The 20,407-nt window shown below is 38.7% G+C and overlaps 1 protein-coding gene across 1 annotated transcript in view; it reads left to right on the top strand.

Annotated features, from left to right (window-relative positions):
• The window catches only part of LOC111863261 (zinc finger SWIM domain-containing protein 4), a 209,536-nt gene extending 189,138 nt beyond the window's left edge, over nt 1-20,398 (top strand). The window contains exons 9-18 of the mRNA XM_023849422.2: nt 1,747-1,886; nt 3,101-3,487; nt 4,067-4,233; nt 5,563-5,807; nt 7,913-8,067; nt 9,199-9,362; nt 10,335-10,482; nt 10,564-10,682; nt 11,396-11,614; nt 13,080-20,398. Of these exons, the coding sequence (XP_023705190.2) occupies nt 1,747-1,886; nt 3,101-3,487; nt 4,067-4,233; nt 5,563-5,807; nt 7,913-8,067; nt 9,199-9,362; nt 10,335-10,482; nt 10,564-10,682; nt 11,396-11,614; nt 13,080-13,616 (2,281 nt within the window). The 3' untranslated portion in view covers nt 13,617-20,398. The remainder of the gene's footprint in view (nt 1-1,746; nt 1,887-3,100; nt 3,488-4,066; nt 4,234-5,562; nt 5,808-7,912; nt 8,068-9,198; nt 9,363-10,334; nt 10,483-10,563; nt 10,683-11,395; nt 11,615-13,079) is intronic.
• The last annotated feature ends 9 nt before the right edge of the window (nt 20,399-20,407 follow it).

Raw genomic sequence — 20,407 nt, 5'->3', positions numbered from 1 at the left:
CAATCTGCCAATCTGTCCACTCAGCAGTATTACGTCTCAGCCAATTTAAAGTTTGCACTTAGATTGTGCTCATATATCATGTTGTCATCAATAGACAGTAGACTTAAGCTCTTCTGTATCTTTGTTTGGCAAAGAATGAACTTTATTCATTGTTACACACCAAAAAGGTCTCAAAGCCCCATAACACAGCTACAGTAGGGACTTGCTGCCATGTAAATGTGGTTGCAGCAGCAGGCATAGTGAGGTTAACAGCAGGGGTGTAGCTCTAAAATGAAAAGTGCCGGGAAGTCTCATATGAAGTTCTGGGTTGAATGACCTGGATATGAATCATTATATGAGGTAATTGTTGTTGTCTAATGGTAGTTTTGTGCTTTCAAACTCAGAATTGAACAACAACAGCTCATGAAACGCACACACATACCCTGGCACCCAGAAAAGTAACATGGCACCACACGAGCTGGACTGTAAGGGAAAGACAGATTCCAGTATTCTTTTTAATTGAACTGTAATTAGCTTATCTAATACTGTCAAATCAGAGATGTTTCTTGGACAGGAGAGAAATGAAATGTGTATAGGATTTTGTTTGAGAACTTATAAAATGACTTGTTGATGGGCTAATTAGGCAGGGGGATAATATTAGAGTCAGACATAGTAGAATAGGTTGTGACAATGAAGTTGGGTGAACTGATAGAGGATCATGCCCAGTAATGGACTTTGGTTATTAGCTTCTAGAGTGTTTGGGATTGGCTGTTTTCTGTTTACCTCACTTGTTCAGTGACACACCTTGACTTTTACGCTGTTCTCTCTGAATAAAGACGAATTGAATGGTAGGATATCTTGAACTTCATATATTACACTTCTTGAATTATTATTAAATGTATAGATATGTATTTGAACGTTTTATGATGGGGTGCACCAATTAAGGACCATTCACCCACTCATGGAGCTGAGCCCTTCTTGAGAAGCTACCAATTGTGCAGCTACTGAAGAACTTCCCAGGATTTTATGGAACCTGAAGGTTCATTACTGTGTTCATAAGAGCCCTCCACTGATCCCTATCCTGGGCAAGATCAATCCAATCCATACCATCCCATTCTGTCTCTCTAAGATCCATTTTAATATCCATCCACCTACATTTTGGTCTTACCAGTGGTCTCCTCCCTTCCGGCTTTCCCGCTAATATCCTATACGCATTCCTCCTCTCCCCCATTTGTGCTACATGCCCTACCAATCTCATCCTCCATGATGTGATCATTTTAATTATACTTGGAGAACAATACAAGTTATGAAGCTCCTCATTAATTAAGGACCACTACCCTGTTATTTCCAGTTGTACATATTTCCATCAGCCTAACTTCTATATAGATACACTGTGCGTTAATTATCTATTACATGGTTTGGTCTTTCAACTATCATTAAATATGCACATTCACAGTTTGCTCTAGTGCTTAGCCCTACATGGGCCAGTGTTTACAGAGAGGTATATTTTTCTGTTGTTTGTTTGATATATGTGGTAGCATTACTCCCCAGTGTATGAAACTGACACTGTAAGGGGTGAGCAGTAGAGTCAATAGTGAATATTTATACCTGAGGATTGCCTCAAGGCTGAAACACCTTGTAGATAATTAAGACATAGTGTATCTATATAGACATTGTGCTGACAGATATAAATACAACACAACATGACACTACAATACAACATCTACTCTACTGTATTACTTTCTGTAATGAGCTGTGTGGTTGTAGGGCCCTGGATGCAGTTGGCATGTCATGGGATAACATGCATTTGAAGCACATTCTGTCAAGTGACACATACTGCAGCCATGTTCCTGATAGCTCGCTCACCGTTGGCAGTTTCAACTCCCAGGGACAGCCACTGTGGCATGGTGGGTACACACTGGAATAGGTCATATGCACTTGTCCATCCTTTTAGGGCACTTTTATGGCAAAGGATGCACTGATGAACATATTATATACAGTAAACCCTCGCTAATTCAGAATAATTGGGGTGGGAGGACATCTGGGTTAAGCAATAATTCAGATTAGTGGAGCAAATGATAGTCCTAAAAGATTGCCCCCCCCCACCAAAAAAAAAACTTCAATTTAATGATATGAGCAGTGGTGATGAAAACAAAATAACAAAATATCAATGTTAGAGCCTTTATTTAAAAGCTATAAAGTGAAAGTACACTTATTCATCAATAGAAAACCCAGAAGTTGTACTTGTTTTTAATTTAATAATGAAGGTCTGAAGAAATTATCCAGTTTTGTCTGAACAGACAAGTGATTCGTCCCCCTTTTAAGTGTCAGGTGTCTTTTAAACTGTGTACTCAACTGTGGACAGCATTTATCAAAATTCATATTTTGATCTGGATTAACTGTAACTAGATTAGTGAGGGTTTGCTGTAATTACAGCTGAATCCCAATTTTGTGTTCCACATTTAGGGAAGTCCCATACACACTCCAATATTTACTGAATTGAGATTTAGCAAGTAACTGGCATTTTGTGTAAGAAGTCTTTTACTTCCAGAACTCATTCCTCAATTTAGTGCCATCATGGTAATAGCTACAATTATTATTGATGTCTTCCTCACTGCCAGAAATCTGTTCTACACTAAACATTGCTCCTGGTGGGTGACATCATGTATACAGTGCTCACCAAAACTACACCACTTGTGATATCATAGTTGCTTTGATTCTTGAATGAGATTCTTTCAGTGTGTATTTCTTGTGTCATTAATTGTTTTAGAAATTAATGTATTATTAGTTATTTGTTTGTGTAGAAACAATTTATGTAACTGGTTTTGTAAAGAAATTACTCTATAATAATTGTATATATGAACAGTTTCTTGATTTAAGTATTATAAGCTCCATGTAGTGAAAACCTTGATTAAATGTAAGAAGTACCGTTCCTCCAGAGGGTCAATAAATATCTTTCACTTCGATATGTCACAATCAATTTATATTGGATTACTTATATTTATGTTTCATGAAAGGCAGATCCTGTAGCTTACTGTACTGTACTTTCCATTACAGTCTTATGCTGTTATTGTTTGGTTGTTAATACTGTGTTCAACATGACTGAGACATTGGCTTCTAGAGCCCCTGCCCACCTGTGCAGCAAGGGTCGATGCACTGAGATCACATGGGCACCAGGGGGCAGCACTGAGGCTTGCGGTGGCAGTGGTACGTACCATGAAGCAACAGCAGCTGGTAGCACAGCGCCGCTGGCATGAGAGCCAGCAACAGCAGCAACATCGAAGTGGTGCCAGTAGCAGTTCTGCCAACCTTGCCACCCCCTGCACATCGAGATGCACTGGCGGACAGACAAGCGTGACAGCAACACCACTGGTTTCTCACAGTTGTACCGGTTGGGGTGAGGGATGGGTGGGTCACCCTTTGGATCCTGTTGGATGTCTCTTTGACACTCTAGCAGATGCCTCGCTTATTCCAGATGATCAGACATCACGCACTCCTTCCTATTTTGGTAAGGATGAGTTTACTGTTGCACTTGAAATGTTTGTAGTAGCAGTGGACAGTATTGCAGTAGAGACTTCGGATGCAATTTGAATCCTCATTCCCGGTCTTTTGTCAGTGATATTGTTGTTGCTTCCATGTAGTCTCAGCCACCATATGTTGTGATGCAGACAAGGAATGCATACTTCTGTTTCTTTTGTTAGAATTTCTTGTACAGGTACTCTTCATTATAAGTAAATTGAAAAAATACAATTTCATTGTAATGCATTGAACTAATGTAGATAAATTTCAGTTACTAGTGCTCACTTTAATGCAGATTTCTTGCTGACTAACTGAAAGATTTGGGAAGTGGATTATTGCGTAGGTTTGTGGACGAATGAGAGAAGAAGGGGTAATTATGTTTGATTTATGTGATTTCAACCCCCCGCCCCCTCTTTCAATTTTTAACATGGCTGTCACATGAATTGAAGAATGCCTGTATGAGCTTTGTCATTCATATTGGTTACACTGGAGGTACAGAATCAGGTTTCATGTACATTGTACAGACTGTGCTGAAAGTATGAGTCAGTATTGTTACTTTGTTTAACAGATCCAGTGGGTGTGGAGGATACAAGTGTCAGTGTCCCCCCTCGATATCATCATGTACCTGTGATTGGCTCGCGTGATCGCTCGGAGACTTACCTTACGCTGGCTGTTGAGGTGGCACTAATTGGACTGGGGCAGCAGCGAATCATGCCTGCAGGTCTTTACGCACAGGTATTATCATTTTATCTTGCCATAAGTGGGGAGCTGATGGGGCTCAGCTGGCATAATGCCCAGGTTACTGGCTAGATGACCGAGGAGTTCTCAGCAGTGGCAAGAAATATTTACATCTCTATGGTCCGCAGACCGACACTGGGGCCTGCGCAGTGTCTTAGCCATTGTGTACCAGGTGCTATTTCCCCAGAGGTGTAGGGGCTGGAATGTGAAGGTGACCATTCATCTTCATCTGGTGCCAAGGTTAATGCAAATGAGCTATTCATATTCCCCATGCATCTTAATGGTGTGGTACTTAATTAAGCTCAGAGACAAGTTTCCCCTTTATTTGTCTTCCTGTAAGCACTTGTATCTGTGTCAACTCCATCTTTCTTTCTATCATATGCCACCTCTTACTAGGTCTCCCTAGTAGTCATTCATTCAGCATCTTAAATTATCATGCTGCTGAAGGAGTCTGTGTGCCACTCATTAACATAGTTCATAATGTGTAATATTTTCTTATATTTTGGTTGTGGCATAGCTCAGGCCAAAGTTCAATTCCAGGATAATCCATGTGGGATTTGTGGTGGACAGTGTAGTACTGCAACTACAGCACAATAAGTCATCTGTTATTCTCTCATCACTGGTCATTGCTAGGTAATGGCTGCAACTCGAGACTGGCTACTCACCACCGACACTGACCTCCGACTAACTGTTCACTGGTTGGCTTGGCCAGTTGGCCTTTGTTATATCTCCTCAGCACAGGCTGCATGAAAGATGTTGCTTCAGATTGCTCTTCCACTGTTGCACATTCATTTGTTGCCATGGATATATATTTACTGCACTGTTATATAGCAACAGCCACCTCTTTTGTTCCATTATTCCGGCTTTCAGCTGTCATGTTCTTATTTGCATGATAAATATAACGTGGATTAGAATTATGGAAGGGAAGTCAATTTAGAGAAATAGAAAATGTTAATTTAATGTTCCAGGAACAGAGGATGCTAGGGAATTGGCAGGCAGTTTATATCTTAGAGAGGGTAACAGTTTATCCTCTGGAAGTAGGTGGTTTCACATACAGAGAGTTAGAATATGGATTTTTAGCCTTGTGGAAGGCTATTTATTGTTCTGGAATTGGAAATTCCAAATAGCATGATACTGTGATTCTGGTGGCCTTATTTTAACTCAGGGTTAAACATATTAGTATTGAAAAGGAGGGATGCTCAGCCATCTTGACTGCACATTTGTACCGTTAAGTAATGTAACAGGTGGTCAGCAAAGGATACTTTAATATATTTTGATTTGCTGGATCAGTGTTGCTTACTGAGAAGCTTGTCTCTGCATCTGCAGGAAAAGTCGTGCAAGCAGGAGGATCGCCTCATAGCAAAGCTACAGGAGATTGAGCTGGACAACAGTCTGGTTGCTGTACTGAGGCGCCAAGCCATCGTACTGCTGGAGGGGGGACCGTCCAGTGGCTTGGGCCTGGGAATTCATCCAGAGAGCATTCCAATGCACACTTTTGCCAGGTTTCTGTTCCTTTCGCTGCTCAACTACTACCCTGACCTGGCATATGAGGTCGGGCTACGAGCTATGCGGTAAGACTCGCATACACGTATGTTGCTACTTCTTCTAGAAGGGAACAACGTAGCAGTTTACATATCTCACAGTACTGTGTACTATTCACCACATAGAATTGCTCCTCGTGGTAAAAACTGGTCATTTTTTTCTCCATCTGTAGTACAAAAAAATTTTGGCATGACAGACTTTGAATTGTTTGCTACTGCTTTATAGTGAGCTGGATTGTCCAGGTAGTATAGTTACTGGGTTATGGGCTGAATGACTGGAGAACTGGGATTTGAGTCTCTACAGGAGCAGAGATTTTCTGTCTTTCATGGTGTTGAGAGTAATCTTATTCAGTGGGTAGTGCCATGACAGGAGAAATATTATAATGATTTCTATTAATCATATCACTTAAATTGAAACTGGATGAGGGGAGGGAATAAAAGCCTATCTGTAACTAGCCATAATAAATGCATGGAAGATGTTCACCTCAAAGAGCAGCTGCCATAAATGTACCTTATAGGGAGAAAGTGCATGCATAAGTGGTACATGAAGCTATTCAGAAGGCTTGTGAGTGTCATAGTGTTCAAGTGCATAAAACACTGGAAACTCTATGCACCAGCTGGCAGTCAGAGCCAGTTTCATGATGAGGCAATTCTAACAGATTTCTGACACTGAATTAAAAGTAACTGATTACATGAGGAAACAGAAGGTGTAATTACATGACTGAGATACAGATATTTCACTGCATGGTTCTTCATTTGGCAAGATATATGCCAAAGAAGTAAAGAAGAAAGAATATTTTACTGCCTTCAGCATGATATCAGTCTCTGCCTAGAGCTCTGCTTTGAAGCCTATCATACAAAATCTTATTTTTTAAGATAATCAAAATTATTTTAATACACTCCCATGACTCTATTGAAGAGCAGGATTTATAACGAAATTCTACATTTTGTACTGATTATAGTGATAATTCTTATGTTAAAGTCTGCATCTATATTGATTTTACAGCAATATTTGTAAAGTATTGCATTTATGTGAGGTAAATATTTTCATGCTCCTGTTCCACATTCTTTGCTGAATACAGTGCCAATTTTAATGGGGTGAAACTATTTAAGTGTCCCCTATCCACACAATAAGGTTTATATTAGACATCTTACATTACCACAGGATTAAACAGAGATGTTTTTACCTTTACTTTACCCCTTTACTTGAATGAATGGATAATAAGAAATTTATCAGTGGGTATGAATAAGACTAAAATTACAAGATACTAGATAGCGTTAACTCCCATTCATTATATTTGGGAATACCTATAATTCATTTTGAGGATTTTTACATATGGAAGTAGCATAAACACATTGAGAGAACTGGATCCATATTTCAGTAAGGTAGAAAATATAACAGCATTTCAGTAATAGATTTTTCTGGTGATATACCTCCTGATAATAACCTGTGAAGTCAAAACTTGTACTGGATTTTAATAAATATTGTTACTCTTGAGTTTGTGTTGATGGTCATTTAAAGTAAAATTCAATTTCTCTGATCTTATAACATGAAACTGGATGCTTCCTCTCATGTTGCTTGTGTGTTAGGTTGTGTTTTGGGGTTAGTAGCCTAGATATGGAGTGGATGAGATGCTCTTAGTAGTGTTGGAGTGTACTCTTATGTATGCATTTCCTTGATTTAAGATGACATCAGAGCCTGGGTTTTGTATATCACTGAATTTTTCATTTAAGTGTGTTCCCCAGTAGACATTTTTATAGACATGGTGTATTTAAAAGCCTATCCTTACTCCAGTCTTAATGTTATGGACACAGCAAGAACATTATAATATCAGCTAACAGGATGATCAGGGACTGTGGAGTAGTTGGTGGAATGAGAAATGGAAGAGCAAATCATAGTACCCAGTCTATCACTGTGTCACTTTTCCCACCGCAAGTGCCACATGACATGGCCTGGGATCGAAGCCATGTCACTGCAATGGGAAACCAACAACTAACTGCCTGAGCTATGGCATAGTCAACATTACATTGCAGGTGCCCATAACATCATGCACTCAGCTGTGTATGGGTTAATGTAGAAGAGACATCTACACATATCCTTAGCACAGTGATATAGTTGGCATTTTTGCTTCCAGACTGCCTATCCTAGAAGAGCATGAAGATGCTGATGATCCAGTCAATGGAAATGTCTCCTCACTAGTTCTTAGTCGATATCCACGATGGTTTACATTGGGCCACATTGAGACACAACAGTGCACCCTTGCATCAACAATGCTTAGTGCTGCCAAAGGTACAGAATTATGTAAACATCACATGATAACATTGTGTCTGTGTACTCTCTGCATGACATGTATCAACCCAGTATTTACTGGCAAGGTCGTGCCTGTAGAAAGTTCTGAGAGTTGTGAATACAAATGCATTGAGCATCACAGATGACACTGGCATCTCCTGCATGTTTGTTCCCTGGTCAGTGGATATGTCTGAAAGCCATTTCCATGTGTCGCACTGGTTGCATGCACTCTGTAAGGGAAGGGTGGCTGCCATGTTTTGTGGGCACCATAACACCTGTCAGTGACTATGAAATTTCACAATGTTTAAAATGATTTATGTCTCATCATGGTGGCCTGAGCACAAAATGACAGTCATCGTGTTAAGACTCTGTGGTCGTCGGGAATGTGACATTGTATAGTTTGGTAGGTGGTTACCTCTCTTTTTAAAGAAACCTGCTGCTTCCATCTTCAGGGCTTAAAATAGAGGCTGTGTCTTTCTCCAAACATTGGCAGTTGTCCATCAGGCTACACAGTACCACATCCCAGAAGCCCACACTCATGTTATCAGTCAGACATGTCTGGTGGCCAGGCATGTCCATTCATTCCCATTTTCTTCCTTCTGTGTTACAGTTTCCCAACCTGTTACTTTCTTGATATCCGCCTTCCTTTTGGGCATTTTCTTTTTACTATCTTGTTCAAAACCTTCTTTTTCAGCATCTCTCTTTGTCCAGAGGGTTATGTGGCAAAGTAATTATCTCTCCAAGAATCACTGCTTTACTTTATATTAAAGATTACAAGTGGAAAAGCCCATGGAAATTCAATGTGGAATCATTTCTTTTCTATCTTCATCCTACACTCCCATTTTTACTTTCCCTTATTACTTCTCTGTTAAAACAGTGAATTGAGCTACACCATCATCCTTCAGGTGGCACAGGTTTGAACAGTTATTAAGATAACACACACACTGTCATAAACCATCTCCTGTTATATATGTATACATTATTTTTGATACAAAGAAGCAAATATTTCTCTTTGTCTGTGGAGTGTAATATTTCTAGTGACCAATATAATTGCCATTTCCAACATCTGATATGTAAACAAATGTCAGAAACTTGCTAAGAACAAGTACACATGTTATTGCACTTTTGCAGGGGAGGGGCTGAGGTTGCGTACAGTGTTGGAGTCTGCACAGCGACATATCCACAGTTCTTCACATCTCTTCAAACTGGCCCAGGATGCTTTTCGATTTGCTACACCAGAGAATGGCCCTCGACATGCAACTCTCCTAAATGTGGCCTTTGAGTTGGGACTGCAGGTACAATAATGTTCTGCGCCAACAGATTTATCAGTATGATGTAGGTGTGTAAGGAGGCATGAAATTTGAGCTCCAAAAGCAGACACAAGTAGTCTCTGTCTTGTTTCAGCCAAGTTCATGACTGGAAGACTTGCCCTCAGTTCCCTGCCAGTAACCCTTTAATTAATGTACACGTACATTTATGTGTATCTTATATCTGAATTACTTTCCAACAGTGTTATTCATTTCTCCTTCAGGTGTGGTTGCTAGGTGACCGTGACCATTATTATAGAACTTGAGTTGAACATTGTTTCATTGTGTGGCTATCACATAACTGATGAAATGATCACAATTCAGTTGTGTGGCTATCACATAACTCATGAAGTGATCACAGTTCAGTGAAATAGCATTAATAATAGAAAATTGGTCAACAGGATTGTAGGTATATTCATAAAACTATTGTAATTTATAAGTAGTACCATTATTTCAGTAAAGTCTATTTTAAGAGGAACCCAGGCAAAGAACAGATTCTTTTGCTATTGCACACATAAATACACATGGATTGACTTTAATTGGATTAGCACAAATATACGCTCATTGTGTTTTGTAGACCATGCCATACACACACACATTTACAAGTGTGGATTCTGACAAACAATATTTGATTTCATATGGAATAAAGTAGAAAGGGGTGGGAATGCTATGCATCACCATCATTTGTCCCATTGGCAGCCCTGATTGATACATTGCTGCATCTTTCACTTCCCAATATCATTCAGCCTTTGAGAGCTCAGTTTGGGTAGAATTGGAGGGCTTTGTCACATGATCATTTTCCCCCTCTCTGTGACATGTTGGTACTAATATTCAGGGGCCTTTGTTACATGTAATTAAATAAACTCAAAATAAAATGTCATTGCATCATCAGAAAAGAGCAGTTAGACATAAACATTTTCCTTGAACTATAAGAATTTCATATCTTTTTTGTTCCTTGAGGTGATGCGTATGACATTGTCATCACTGAACTGGCGACGACGGGAGATGGTTCGTTGGCTGGTGACCTGTGCTACTGAGGTTGGAGTGGAGGCCCTGGTGTCTATTATGCAAAACTGGTACCAGCTGTTCACACCAACGGAGGCTACAGGTATAAGCCCCAGTTTGCAGTGTTGTCATATAAGAGTGGCAAATGTTTTACCATGTCTCACAGTTGGCTGTCTTTGTGTAGGACCTGTGGCGACAACCATCATGTCGCATAGTACCATCATGAGGCTGAATCTGACGTTTGCTCAACAGGAGGAATTGTCTGGCTGTGCCAGAAATTTGGCCCTTCAGTGTGCTACCAAAGTAGGTATCACATTACAGAGCATCATGTGTGTGCGTGTGTCTCTTGAAACTGTTGTTGGACTTTCATAAAATCTGATATGAACAACAGACCATCATGCTCTTAAAGGCCGCCCCAGTTCTGTACTTCCTGACTCTGTCTTCTCTTTGTCTCCTCCCCCTCAGACTTATCCTTTTTGAATGGCTCACCTTGGAACCAAGCATCTCCAGCTACCTGTGTCTTCCCAAAATCCCCTGTTTTCTTCAGTTACGTCATTCATCAGTGTGATGCATTTCTTATTGCACTGTTCCTATCTGGGTCTTGGTTTTTTCCATTTGTGTGTTTTTCTTTCAGTTTCATGTTCAATGCTGTCTTAGAATTCTAGCTTTGCTAACTTTTAAAATGACTCATTTTTGCCTGTAGTATAATAATTTATCTTCCAAAACAATTAGCTTTAAATTTCTCAGGTTTTCCTTCTGTGCCTTTTAAAACTCATCCGCAGTTCTACTAATATCCACCTTGCATGAAAATTCTGCATTCTTAGATACTGGATATCTTCAAGGTTACATGTTTTTATTTTATTTTTCTCTTCCTGTTCCTCTTTATATTACTTCATCTTTTATCTTTCTGCTGTATGGGAAAGAAATGCATAGCTGTCATGATGCAACAAGAAATATGTAGGAGCCCAACTGGGCTACAAGTTATGTTGTGACTGCAGAAGGTTGTGTCTTTTCAGGATCCCCCAAACTGTGCCTTGAATGCTCTTACCTTATGTGAGAATGAAGCTCTAGCCTTCGAGACAGCTTATCAGATCGTGATTGACGCTGCATCACATATCATGACCTCCTCCCAGCTGTTCACCATTGCACGATACATGGAGCACAGGGGATATCCCACGAGAGCATACAAGTTGGCAATGCTGGCTATGAAGAATGTTCATCTAGCATACAATCAGGTAAGCACCCAGTATGAGCCCAAAGGGGCTCATTTTCTCCAGTGTTAGCTTCTTAGTTTTTGTAATTATTATCATCATCATCATCAGTAATCTGTCGGACGACAGGTCCACAGTCTCTTCCAAAACAATTATTATATGTATCTGAAATTCCCAGAACTCTCATGCCCAATTTTTATTCAAATACCCTGCAAGCCTCTTCGTATAACAAAGATTAGAATGTAAGCTAGATTTTAGGTTCTCTCAGTGGTGACTGTGAAAATTGCAGTTTTCTAAGATGTGATGCTGTTTAGTGTGTTAGAATATTAACCAGTGCTTTACAGGAACCTACCATCTCCATCTTCACCCTGAACTTTTAGGCAGCAAGTTCCACCAAAACACCAGAAATATTCTACCAAGATACATGACATCACATCTCAGAATACACAAGTCTTCAGTTAAAAGGTGACCCCTAAAAATATATGCACCAAAATCCCAGACAACTTGAATCTGGTATTGGCTCTTCATTGAGCATCTGATGGTCAAGGTACTTTCAGGTTTTACCGCGTTGGAAGAAGCACTGTCATGTTATGCTGGACTGAGCCACATCTTCACCCCTATTGTCTAATTCCTTTCTAATATTTTCCACCTATGTAAATGCTCCAAATGCTGATTCAGCCAAAATGCTTTATGAATTTATCAGTTTCCATGCATTCTACATGACCAACCATCTCATCCTTCTTGATTTAATCACCCAAGTAATATCATATTTGGTAATGGGTAAAAATTCCTCCAGTGTTTTGTTAATCCATTTCTTTATGGTCCAGACATCTTGAACAGCCATACTTTCAGTGGTTTGTAAGAAGGGCATAAATCACACTATGTCATATATAAGTATATAAATGTTTTTCCTTTTGAATATTGTTAAAAGACAGAGTCCTAGCCCATATACATTGAGAGTTACAAGTACGGTACCTAGGTCATAAGTCAAAGATATAGATATCTCATTAGCATAAAGGATTTCATTGAATATATGGCCTTCATAATATTTCTTTTATTGAGGTCTGCTTACTAGGCATAAAAGATTTCTTCTCACACACAGTGTAGGCTGTTCTGTCACAGTAAGAGACCAGTCTTCTTTTCAGTGTTAGATATCAGGGTGTATAAGATTTCTATATATGAGACAGTGTTAGATATCAAGGTGTATAAGATTTCCATATGTGAGAATATTGATCTTTTGGCTCTTAGAGAGCAGAGAAAGCTGTAACTGTGTGGTGACATGCATTTCCTGAATTTATTCTGAAAGGTTGAGATCACAATCCTCCAGAATATAGTGCTATGTAGTTTTTTAGACTGTAATCAAATTTCAGATCGACATGCTGCCTCTGTGATCAGAGGGCCACTCAGAAATCCTAACTGAGGAACATGGCCTACATCATTAAAGCTCTTTTATATTCAGACAGTATAGCAAAGTGATTTGATGTTACAGGACACCCACCCTGCAATCAATGACATCCACTGGGCTTGTGCCCTGAGCCACTCTCTGGGGAAGTCAGAGCTAACAAACATGATCCCACTGTTGGTGAAAAATGTTCAGTGTGCAACAGTTCTGTCTGACATCTTGAGACGCTGTTCCATGACTGCCCCGGGCATCTCATGCCCCCATCCGCCTGGGGGTAGCAGTGTGGCAGATGGGGGGAAGCATCACCATCATCACCATCATCACCGCAGCAGCAGCCGTGGGGGGTGTGGGGGAGGAGTGAAGCCCCTCTCCTATGACCGTCCACCTCTGAGGCAACTCTTGGAAGCTGCTGTAGCTGCATACGTTAACACAACTCATTCCCGTCTCACCCACATCTCCCCTCGACACTATGGCGATTTCATCGACTTCCTCGGTAAAGCACGTGACACTTTTATTCTTGCACATGATGGACATGCGCAGTTCACACAGCTGGTGGAGAACATGAAGGTAGCTTATAAGGGGAAGAAAAAACTTATGTTTCTAGTTAAGGAGAGATTTGGCTGATAATAACATCTGCAAGGAAGCAAGTTGGTTCTGCCCACACAGTTGCTTCCTATCATTGGGCTGACCAGCGATTAGACTAACAAATTACCACAGAGATTATTTATACAAGACGAGAGCTGCAAGGCTTTACTCCTGTACTAGACAAACAGCTTTAGGCTTGTAACCTCCCTTGTGCAATGCCATGCTGTCTAGATTATGTTTTGAATATGTATTTTGTGCATTATGTATAAACAGATTTTAATGTATGTGCAGACATAAATATGTAATAACCCCAAGATCTCATATCCTCGTAAAGGAATCGTAATGCTGTCAAAAGAATCAGTTTGGGACTTCAGCGATATAAAATAATTGTAATGACAGTGAACATTTTGTACATAATATTGTGTCTGTGTGTTCGTATGTGATACTGCGTTTTCAACCAAAGATCATTGTTTGTATAATAAGAATGAGACTTTTTTTATATGACAACACATTTATACCAAAACATGCTGTGCTTACAGGACCGGATGCAGTTCTGGTCAGGGATAAGCCAATGCTTCCTATTACGTATGCTAATTCTCTATAGCAACGAGTACAAAATAATAGTATGCAGTTCATAATAGTGATGTAAGCATGTGCAGTATAGAACATTGTACGTTGCATAGGTATGAATTCCATAACTACCTCTGTCGGTGAAAAAAAAAAAAAGCCTGTTAGTCTCCTAATCTCATGACTGTCATGAAACCGACATCATTTTTGTGTTCTTGTCAATATCGATTCCTGTTTATTTTGCCGTACATATATTTTTAAACACCATAAAAGAGCATCATGCAATATTTATTTATAAGAGCAAATGAAGATGACAGCTATCACTACATGCTGAATGTGAACTTTGCTTTTTGCCAAATTTCTTTCTTGTCAGTAACTGAATTCAGTAGTAGGTAAGAAACTGATGTAGAGATATGACATTGTGTGTGGCACCATGTCATTGCTAGGAACTACTTCACTGCCAGTGATTACATTTAGATCAGCCATTAGCTCCACAAACAACCATAAGATCATTTTCATCAGGATTTAGGTTACAATGTAAATTACATTTACTTTCAGGAAATCTTGGACATTCATCACAAAGCTGATACAATTATTTTCTCTTAAACTTTCAGGCTGTCCTAGAATTAACTTCATAATCCAAAGAAGTTTCCACTTTCATGGATTGTGAAGTGCAAGGGCCATGCCTACTCTGTTCTGTCTCCCCACAACTTTTCCCCTCCAAACTATTCTCTTTTTTTTTTTTCAAGTTTTTTTTATTTTGTACCCCACAAATCTTTTTCTGTTATGTAGAAGTCTTAAGTCATTTGTAATTTAATTCCCACAGTGGCAGCTACAGTTTTCTGTCCTCAAAGAAGCGTATTATTTCATTAAGAAATCTGAGTGTTGATTAAATAAGCATGCATATTAATAAGTGAAGTGTCAGTCTGTTCGCTTGTTTCTTGATGCCTTGTTTTGAATGGTATATACAGAGTTGAGTCTTCAGCTCTGCAGTGAAACATTTAACAGTGATCAAAGCTGAATGAAATTGATCTGTGGATTGTTTTGAGATGAGCCAGCATGGTTGTGGGAGATGCTGAAGTGTGACGTCCATGTTGATAATAACAACAGAGTCTTTATTTTGCCAAGGAGTTCCTAGTTTTTAACATTGGTGCACTGGTGATGTGTTACTGCTAAAGTCGGATATAATGTCCAATTCATTTGGACTGAAGTCTGTGTGTAACATGTTGATTATTCAAAATTGTGACTTTGATGTAGTGTGCAATTTTGGTGAACAATTTCCTATCTCTATGCAATGATATAATTGAAAAGCAATATAGTGTGTACAGTATGACCAACAGCTGGAGAACTCTACCTCATCAGCAGCTGTGGTGTGCAAGTGAGTGTATGGATTCTGTCCTTCCCTCTGATTATTTTCATTAAGTTGGCACTTGGGCTACTGAGACTCAGAAATCCTTTACCACTGCCAGAGCATAAAGAATTTTGGACTGTTCAAGGAGCTGAAAGCTGTTAAAACATAACAGAAAGTTGTTGAGTTATGACAGCTGTCATCCTGGATGTGATGCCATGTAGTCTGATAGATAGGTACCAACATTTGTGAGGAACAGCTACCTCCTATCTACCAAACTACATGGCATCACATCCAGAAGATTGTTATCTCAAATACTTACTCACCACTGTGAGGATCTCAGTCTCCCATGAGGTCATTTGTTTTAGGAGTCAGAGTAATAGATGTTTCACTTATTTCTAGCCATACCTGTTTTTACAATGATTTATGTTTGTGTGTATGTTGCTCTTGTAACCAGTTTTTACTTATTAGGCTCTCCAACACATCCCACTGATCTTCGGAACTGAGAACTGGAACATTTCTATTTCCCCTCCCCAAGAAAATTTGTATATATTTCCAGCTTCCATAAGAAAGAGTTCATTAAATGAACTGTTTTATTCCAGTAAGTGGTAAAAGAATAGAGTGGGTATGCATGCAGTCAGCACCATCAATGGAAAGCTGATGACAGCAAATGGTGCTTGTGTCAGAGCAAATTTTATGAAAATAAAACAGTCAGCTTGAAAAAAAAACGTTTCTAGCGATAAAAGAACTGTCACTTTGAATGAAAACAGGACAAAATGGTTTTCTGGGGCAGACTGATGAAACAAACATGACATTGCTGAAACAGACATGCAATCACCCAACTATATAAATTCTGGGGTTTCTCAGGTACCTGTGCCAACTTAATAAAATAATAATTCATAGTTTGTATGCCATGTTTATATATATATGCACCATTTTAAGTTGATAGGCAGTATAAGATATATGTATATGATACTCATATATCTTATACTGCCTATCAACTTAAAATTGTGCAGTACACTAGACTCTGATAATGAAACAAAGACATGCTATTTGTCACATAGTACTGTCTGCTAAAGCAGGAACAATTATTCACATTTTGATGATCATTTCCAGCATGCGGTGATATTTTGGAAACCGTTTAAATTTGGGATTCCAGTTCTCATGATAATGATTATTAAGATTGCATTTACTGGGATATGATGTCATGTTCCTCAGCAGATATGTACTGCTATTTCAGAGGAGCATACTGCCATCATCTTCAGGCTTGAAGATGGTGGGAAGGAGAGGTGGTAAAGTTCTTATACCTTTAAGGTAGAGACAGGAAGTTCCACCGAAATATTTGTACCTGTATGTCACACCCCATCACATCCCAGGGGATCATAATCCTTATGCTTTAGTTTGCTTTGTTTCTGGAAGATGCACCATATGATGAAGAAGTAATTTTGATATAATGAGCTCAAGTCATTGTACCTACTTTTGGCCTTATGAATGTAGCATTAGTTTGTTACATTTCTATTACTTATGATTTTTTGCACTCAAATGTGATGCATGCTGGGAAATGATCAGAAATTCCATGTCAGATAATTTTGCTTGTATTCAGCATATCATGTTTAAGTATCTTGCACAGTGCAAAGCAGACATGGTCTGATCGTGACTAGTAAGTATCCATGTTACAAGCCAGGATTTGTCCTCTTGGTGTAATAGCATTAGAAAACATTTTTTCATACCTATGATACACAAGGCACCAAAATCTATTTGCTTGTGATCGCTGTTGGGCTTAAAATGAAGAATTGCCACAGTAAATTAAAAGATTTATGAAGGTGCTGAAATCTGTTGGTAACACTTGATTTGTTTGGTATCTTGTTTGGTTACGTTATTAATTATATGTTATTATAAAATTATATACATAATTAAATTTGTGTGGTATGAAGAAACAGCTTGGCCACAAAAGGATGATGTTAGAAATAGATTTGGTGCCATGAACTGAATTTTTGTGTGTGGTTGCCATTATTGTTGGTACCAGAGATGTAATCGACAGCTTAAATTTGTTGCGGCATGTTTAAGTTTAACCCTTCACTGTGCCATTTAAATTCTTTGTACCCTGATGTTATTCAGACCTTTATACACTACATTATAGAGTAGGGGACATAAAATTTTCTCCCTTAGCATAAAGCCTATTGAATTTTGACATGAAATTGTCAAGCACAAACTTTGTTAAAAATGCCTAATCTCAATAATGTGAACAGTTTTGGAAAGACAGTTACATTTTTACTAAGAAACCAAATTTGGTACAATAACAATATACAATAATTGATGCTGCTGTCTAGAGGAAATCTTCTGGGCAGAGATGGGCATTCAAGCATATCTTCCACTGCTGCCATCTTTTGCTCCCATTTGTAACAGTTTGCTGACATAAATAGAAAAATAAATCTTAACCATTTATTTATTAGGATTCTGCTGCAAGGTCTAGAAGTAGGCCTTTTATCTTGCAATCTTAAACAATCACTGCAGTTTACAGGGCATTGTTGAGTAACCCAGGATTCGTCTGACATATTTCAGGAGGTTAGGAAAAGAGAATAATTGAAATGTCTGTAAAAGGTAGGTGAATTCAGATAAAGAGTATTCTTTCTCTGGAAATTTAAATTGTTTTTCATACTCTGTGACACTGAATGTTGTATGACTGGAAATAGCTAATGTGTGAGATTTGAGGTTCTCACAGTAGTAACAGTGAAAATCACTGCCTTCTGGGATGTGATGACCTATAGTCACATAGATTATTTTGAACCTGCTACATCCATCTTCAAGGTAGAAGAGTACTCTGGGAATGAAGGTAGCAGAGTTCTTCAAAATTATGATGATCCACCACATTACAGGATGTTGCATTCCAGAAGATGGTAATCTTCAACAGGAATATGGCTTCTTTGCAGAGATGATATTGCTCTAGTGCCACATATTTAAAGTACTGAGGATTGTTTTATGTTTAATGGTTGTTTTTAACCAAATTTGGAAACTGGTGAAGCTTGCAGAATTTTGAATTACGGAATACCAGGATTGTATTTAGTACTGTTAAGTCATTTACTTTACTCTGCCAGTCATCTTATTATTATTAAAAGTAATGGGGTCTGCCTAGTCATAGCCCAAGAGTGAATTCCTGATTTCTGTGGTTTGGTAGAGGCCGCTAATGCCTAAAAGGCCATGAGTGGGCATATTCTCAACAAACAAATCAGTCCAAGAAATATAAAGTTGAATTCTCAACACTGTAGATGAATAAATTTTGTTTAGTTCAGAGAGTACTTGACCACACATGCAATGGCAATACTTGCTTGCAATCCAAGTCATGTGTAGCCTGACTAATTTAAAGGGTTGGAAATTCAGCTGATTCTTCTGCTAGCAGAGTGGGATAAACAAGGAAGCCAAACCTCCTTTTAAATCTCTAAACATCTTTCTTTCTGTGGAGGGTTAGTCATGACTTACAGACAAATTGTAAAAATAAAGTCTGATCAGACTTATAGTGACCAAGCATATGAATGCTCTTACTGAGGTAAACAGGAGTTTTACAAGATTTAAGAGCATTATGAACCTATGCTGGTAAAAAGTCAATTTCATTGAAAGAAAAATATTCTAAACACAAGAAGGCCTTGCATGAAGTCTGTATATGGTGCCCAACAGTCATGATAGTTAGCATGTAGATAAAATATGTCATTGGAGATCATGGAATTCTCAGAAAATTTAGTGCATTCTCTGTGGCACAATCTTACTTCCTAAATATGTTCAGTAATAACTGAATAGTATCTTTGACCATTTATACTGTAAAGAAATGCTTTGAAGTTGCCTGTTACTGACATATTTTACTTGGAAACATGTTGTGTTTAGGTGTGTCACTTATGTATCTGGTATACTACCAGATGTCACACAGCAGCAGGTACTTACACCATGAGAACCTCAAATTGAGCATACTGTACTTTGAGTAATTTAAAATATCACAACTGACAGGCTGAAGAATGCTTTGGTAACAGAATACAGTTCTGGGGTACTGGACAGGCACTATTGCTTCTAATTGCCTCTGCCGCAATATCTGACCATAATTAAAGAATGTGTAAGTTGATTATTTATTGGTTTATATGTATTCTGAACCCTGTGGAAAACAATGGTCTACATTTCAGATTTACTGTTTCAAAAATATTAAACTTTTAATTCTTTTCAGAACAGTGCTGCACAATGGATAGAGTATAACGTGGTCTAAAACCTCAAGTTAAACCACTTTTTGTCTTTCAGTTGTAAACTTTACATTTAATTGATGGTGAAATGGTTAATTTGAGCAATGTTTATGTTACATGGTCAAAATAATACATAAAGTAAGCATGAATGTAGACCATGCCATAGCTCAGGTAACTAGTTGCTGGATTCCCACCTATAAGTCCCAAGTTCATTTCCAAGGTAGCCTGTTTGGGTGCTTGTGGTGGACTAAGTGGCACCGGGGTAGGTTTTTCTCCAAGCAGTTAAATTTTCCTCTGCCGTCTGTGATGCTGTTAATGCTCCATATTCATCTATCATCAAGCTGGTACAAGAGGCCCATCATCAAGGGACTTGGTCGCACCCCACTTCTATTAACTATGAAATAATTGTGATGATATTTTTTATAATGCTTCTTATGAAATAAACATAATGAATCGACAGTAAATATTGCTAATCAATGTCTGTTGCAAATTTTAAGTTGTAAAAACTCAGTCTTTTGGGTTCAAAATTTTACTAGATTGTGTTTGGTTTTCAAATGAGTTTATTTCTACTGGTTAAATTTACAGAATCATTCTCTTCTCCTCCACCCCTCCCATCCCCCCCGCCATTCCTCCATTGTCATGTCTCGTTCAGTGCCCCAGTAACTTTATGTGCCAGATTTGTTTGTTTGAATAAT

The sequence above is a fragment of the Cryptotermes secundus genome, unplaced genomic scaffold (genome assembly GCF_002891405.2).
Source record: "Cryptotermes secundus unplaced genomic scaffold, Csec_1.0 scaffold929, whole genome shotgun sequence".
NCBI lineage: Eukaryota > Metazoa > Arthropoda > Insecta > Blattodea > Kalotermitidae > Cryptotermes > Cryptotermes secundus.
Note: the sequence above shows the minus strand (reverse complement) of the source record. Positions and strands in the feature narration are given on the sequence as shown.